Source organism: Verticillium alfalfae, genomic scaffold, assembly GCF_000150825.1.
Source record: "Verticillium alfalfae VaMs.102 supercont1.3 genomic scaffold, whole genome shotgun sequence".
NCBI classification, from domain to species: domain Eukaryota; kingdom Fungi; phylum Ascomycota; class Sordariomycetes; order Glomerellales; family Plectosphaerellaceae; genus Verticillium; species Verticillium alfalfae.
Window position 1 is genome coordinate 1,529,239 of NW_003315036.1, and position 5,601 is coordinate 1,534,839.

General features: G+C 55.2%; 1 protein-coding gene across 1 annotated transcript; it reads left to right on the top strand.

Annotated features, from left to right (window-relative positions):
• Positions 1–3,576: 3,576 nt before the first annotated feature.
• VDBG_02980 (conserved hypothetical protein) lies at positions 3,577–5,283 on the top strand (the record flags this gene model as incomplete). The annotated part of the gene is made up of 2 exons (XM_003006795.1): positions 3,577–3,856; positions 4,154–5,283. 2 exons carry the CDS (start codon positions 3,577–3,579, stop codon positions 5,281–5,283), a joined length of 1,410 nt encoding a protein of 469 aa, XP_003006841.1.
• Between the last annotated feature and the right edge of the window lie 318 nt (positions 5,284–5,601).

The following is a 5,601-nucleotide window of genomic DNA, read 5'->3' on the forward strand; positions in this document are numbered from 1 at the left end:
CCCCACGAACTCCACCCAATAATATGACGGATGCAACGAGGAGGGAAGAGATGTTTTCGCCAGAGCAGATTGATCTCATGAGGAAGACGAAGCAGAGATGGGATCCGGAGGGTGTGTTTTGGACTCCATACAAGGGCTTGTGATGGCAATCTCTTCCCGGGAGCTTGTTGGCGCGTCTCAATTGACTGAGATAACCGCAGAACGAGGGGCTCGTCTAGTGCTCGTTCTGTGTCAGACAAGCCACTGTGTAGGTAGGCTTCCAGTATTGACAGGATTGTCCGTGGGCACCCGAGTGGTGCTAGGGTGATGGTCTTCTCGGCCCCTGCTACATAGCCGACCTTGCTACTCATCACACGGCAGTGAGAATTGTCGTCGGAAAGATATGGGCGCGCAAAGTGCCCGTCGTCCAGGAGACCAACCCAGCCTCAATATGAGCGATAATAGAACTTTTATTTCCGGCAGAAGAACCGCAAAAGGGGACGACGCTTAATTTTAGCAAAGTAGCTACAGTCTGCCATTGTATTCCGCAATAAAAGTTGAGGGGCAGGGGAGGAATTGCCGCGAGAGAACTCCCGTATATAAAGTCGTTGTGAGACGAACATTGCAAGGTTTAAGTTTTGCGACTATCAATTTGAAACAATATTCTGGAACTTGAGTTATTGTTGAGAGGGCTTCACTGCTTATGTGAACCCCGATTCATTGCTTTGGCTGTGCCTGAGAGCTCTGAATACGTAGGGTAGGTGATATAAGTCTTGTGATGTAATTGATACTATCTCTATGAATTATCGCTACCCCCGTGAGTTAGATATACCCATTTGATTCGCCGATCACGTAAGCTGTGATTCACGTGCTCCTGGGAGCTATGACTCCGCGGCCACGGTGATCACCGTATCGGTGATCCCCCATCGGGATCACCGCCCTAGGGAATTCTCTAATATTGGTTTAACAGTCATGTTGTTTTGGGGGTTATCTTTACGTAGGAGAAGCCTCGACAGAAATAACAGCTTTCACATGAGGAACAGAGAACCCAGCAGTCAGATATACTTCAATTAAACGAGGCCACAACGAGGCCAGGATGTGCTGCGAAGGCGTTCCCGTATTACACCGCGACAAGTGGAAGCAAGATGAGGAAAGATCAGTACCAGGGCAGGACATTGCTTTCACCACATTATTTGAGAAAATCACCCTTTGCACGAATATTTCCCTGTCAAATTCTAATTGTTCGTCACGACTCCCTGCCTGAAACATGGCAGTGAACGCTGCCGCGGGTCTAGTAGTGAGGCCGGTATTCAGTATATCTTTCCAAAGCTCCGGTCGTGGGTGGGTTATATCAAAGGTATCGTACGCTGAAGCCAATTTGTCAGAAAGACAAAACCCTGCCGATATATGCGGCTCGGGTACAGCAGCCGAACACGGCGATCACCCTCGTATGACAAGCAACGAGGTTTGCGTTTCGAAGCAGGAAACCTCTGTTACGCCACGGTGTGGTGTGAACTCTGTGTTTCCTCATGTTCGCGCCGACGTCCAACAGGTAGTTCACTTCCACAAAAACCATTCACGAGTTCCATGCGAGCAAGACGTCGCATGCAGGAAGCCTTTTAATCTCTGTGTAGGCTTCATATTGTGAGGAACCCCCAAGACCTTCATGACAATCCTACAATCGACTCACACCTGATGGTCAGGCTTTTGCCTTTAGTGATAACAATCCTCAACCAGTCGACTCACACGCCATGTACTGATCAGGGGTCTGGCGTTGCTATATCGGTTGCTGGGAGCAAGGCACAAGGCGTTGCGTTGCACCGCGACATGAGGCCGGTTTCCATGACCGGTAGGGCTCAGATTCGGATGGAGCGGTCGCATGATTGACGGAGGAGCACGGAATGGGTTGGTGGATGCCATTTCTCGGTCAATGTTTGGTCCTGGAGCAGTTTCTTTAATCGGGTGTATTGCAACTGCACTTTATCCATTCGATATATAGCCGTGTTAGCATTATTTATTCTTTCTTTCTTTTTTTTTTTTTTTTTTTTTTTTGCAGAGATGAACCGTGGCTGGGGCGCCTGCTAATGGTCCCATCTCTGACGACGATGGTAGCAGTTCTTGGGATTGGTGGTGCAGAAACTTGAAAGGCGCTGCGTTGATGTTTGGGCATCTCTGCATCGAGGCTGCGTCATGATGGCGATGATGCTGATGCCGTGGCAAGGCTGATGCAGGCGTTGGGTTACAGTGCGTGTGGACTGCCAACTGTGCTCTCTACGTCGGCGAGTTGGCGAGGCAGGCCTGGCTACGGGCCTACCGTACCCGCCAAGCCGATCGAGATGCTTATCGCGCCACTGCGCACCCTTCCACCGAGGTACATGGTGCCTACATAGGTCGGTAGCGAGTGGCAGCGCTCATCACGTGGTACACTGAGGTACTAGAGGCAATGTAGTGACGCGACAGAACAAAGGGCACCCACCGCACGTGCATCCTTCTAGGTGGGGGCAAATCCTTAGCAACCAGATTCCTCAATCTCGCACCAATCCACCTGCTCGTGGCAGCCGAGACATCAGCCAAGGAGCCAATCTTAATCGAGCCATCGATTCGTCTTTGTCGCCCATCGATCCCAATCCTCTCCCTCAGTAGGTTTCATGGACCGGGAAGAACCATCTGTCCATAGCCGTCGGTCGTCCCAAAGAACCTGTCGAAGTGGGAACAGAACCAGAACAGAACCATCCCCTCTCTCTTCTCGCGCGAGCTGTTCGTCAGGTTTTCGTCTCTTCTCTGTTGTCCGCGTTCTGGACCTGCTGGCGCCTAAAGCTAGTTGCGATCAAGCGCTGAGAGTAAGCTGGCACCTCCAAGCAGTGGAGATTGCCATGGGTAGCGCCAGGGGTCCCTGTCTCGGACGAAGGTTTGCCTCCCACGTAATGCCCAACCCCGTCACCTGCTGGCCTGCTGACCCTGTTCCAAGTCTCCAGTGTTGTAGGGCTCCAGGCAGCTCTATCCCCCTTTCCACACACTCGACCCCCCCCTCATCTGGCGACACATCTCTCCAGTGGAAGTCAAACGCCCCTAATATGACGCCAAATCTATCGAGCTGACTCGGGCCACCCGCGGCCCCCCCCCCCCCTGCGTCTCCTTCGCGTTTACCCACCAGCCTGTCTCGCACCGAGCTGACCCCTCAACTTTGAGGGGACACAGGCCATGGTTGTAATTGCCCCATGCCCCACGGGCCACTAAAGGAAAAAAAGTCTACCGCCAAATAGGAACGCCTCCATCCCGCCTTGTTCCAGCCTGGGTGGGAAGTGCTGTGTGGTGGTGGATGTGCAAGTGCGGCGCGGTTCGTCAGCCAAGTCGCCAAGTTGGGTCTACCACCAAAGGATTCCGTGGCATCGCTGCAAGACGTCCTTGGCTTTTTCGCCATTCGACTCGTCACGCCCAAACCCTGGCAGATAACGAAGCCACGCCCGTCAGCAACAGATCCAGGGGCTGAACTCGTCAACTACTCACGATCTCACTCGTGTACTCGGCGTCGTGATTCTGTCGACTGCTGCTTCGTACTCGTCGTCTCGTCTCCTCCCTGCCGGACGACGACCCAGCATGGATCAAGATGACGACTCGAAGCTGCCACACAACGCTGCGCTCTACTCCGACGCGCGCCGAGGCAATGCTCATCTGATCGGTGCCTTCTCGTCACATGTTGCTCGTCTCCGTCAGCCTGTATGTTCGCAATCCTCTCTTGCCCTTGACTCAGACTTCATCGTGATACCTGCAAGGCCTGCACTAACCCCCCCGCCTCGCCCTTCACAGCAGAACTCAGAAACCAGCTCCCTGGCGAGTCCGACGGACCCATGGGCCACCGACGTCGATACGATAACCCGTAGGCACCGTCAAGGGCGGCGACGCGATCGCGGAACCTAAGCGCATGCACATGGTCATTCCCGTCTCCAAGAGCGACCCGCGCTTCTGCAAGAACATGCTGGCTCAGACCATTCTTGGATACCCCCGCCCGACCGTTGTCATGTGGGATCAGAAGTTCGACGATGATAGATATCTCGGCAAGGGATCGCATCTCGCCAAGATCTCCGGCACCCTGAAGTGGCTTGAGGGCCCCAAGAACAAGAAGCACGACGACGATCTCGTCCATCATGATAATACCTATGAAATAAGGTTCCAGCCGCCCCCGGAACTCTCGTCGACCGCTACCACGCGCTGCGCGCCACCGAAGACAAGCGCATTGCCCAGCGTATGGGCAAGGCTTTCACCCGTGAGAAGATCTCGTCCAAGGTCATCTTCTCGGCCAGCAAACGCTGCGGACCCAACGAGATCCGCAGCGTCGCTTGCTACCCTGTCCCCGAGTCGCCTCTGCCCAACGATATCTACGGTGCCGTCACCGATACCATGGATGGTCCTTCCCAGTGGGCTGGCCTGCGCACCCGCCACCTCGTGTCGGGCTTTATCATTGGCCCTGTCAAAGACATGCGCCGCATCTTCCAGCGCGCCAACCGCAACATGGCCAAGTGCCTCGAGGGCGACCAAAAGGGCGACAAGTACTATCTCCCCAAGTGCCACAAGGGCTCAGACCAGAGCTTCTTCAACGAGATGTTCGGCCAACAGGAATACCACCGCGAGGTCATGCGCCGCCACCACCGCAACGCCTGGGACCGCTTCCTCGACGGCATGGTGCCTACGCGCCCCGGTGCCCCTCGCAGGCCACACAAGATTGAGACGCTCCTCATCGACGACCCTCTCAACCCCTCGTTTGACCACCAGCTCATGAGCGATCCGGACTACCACGTCGATCAGCGCTACGAGTTTGGCATCATGGTGGACCACTTCTCTGAGGTCTCGCACCAGACATCCAACGCCCTCCATGACACGACGTTTGTCAACCACAGCGCCCCTCTCGGCCCACAGGTGGACAAGCCTGCCCATGGACAGAAGATTATTTGCAGCCCCCGTGCGCCCATGCCGAGCGACCTCGTCGACAACGCTGGCGGTCTCGAACTCTTTGCCGAACAGGGCCGCCCCCGCTGGGAACCGCTACCGCTCTACAGCGAGGTCTGCAACGGCGTCATCCCCGTTGTCGCACACCACAACTGGGTCAATAAGAAGCCCATCGACACCCTGTGGCCCTCCATGTGGTGGACAGGCCATGCACGGCAGCTGTTCGATGCGCGGCGTGCACAGGCGAAGGACGAGAGTGAGCGCAAGCGTGTCGGCGGCGTCGACACGGATACGGGCAAGAGCCTGACGTGGGATGACCTGTGTCCGGCCGAGTGGGAAAAGGACGTCTTCTTGGATTGATAAGCGATTGCATTGGATGCATGGGACGGAGGCCCGGACCGGATGCATGAGAGGAGATGAAAGCGAGTTTACTTTTTTTTTGATTTTATAATCATGTCCATCATGACGGTGCTGTATTGGATACTGTAATAATGAAAGGTGCCGACGTCGGTCCCCCCCCGCCGTGATGGTCACGTCTGGAATGCAACATGACGCCGCACGGAGCAGTGCGTGCCTCGGCGACAATTGCCGACAATAAAGAAGTAGGGCGTTTCCCAGATTCTGGGGCCGTCGGGCTGGCAGGCCGGGCTGATCCAAGGGAAGGAATTTGGAGCTGAA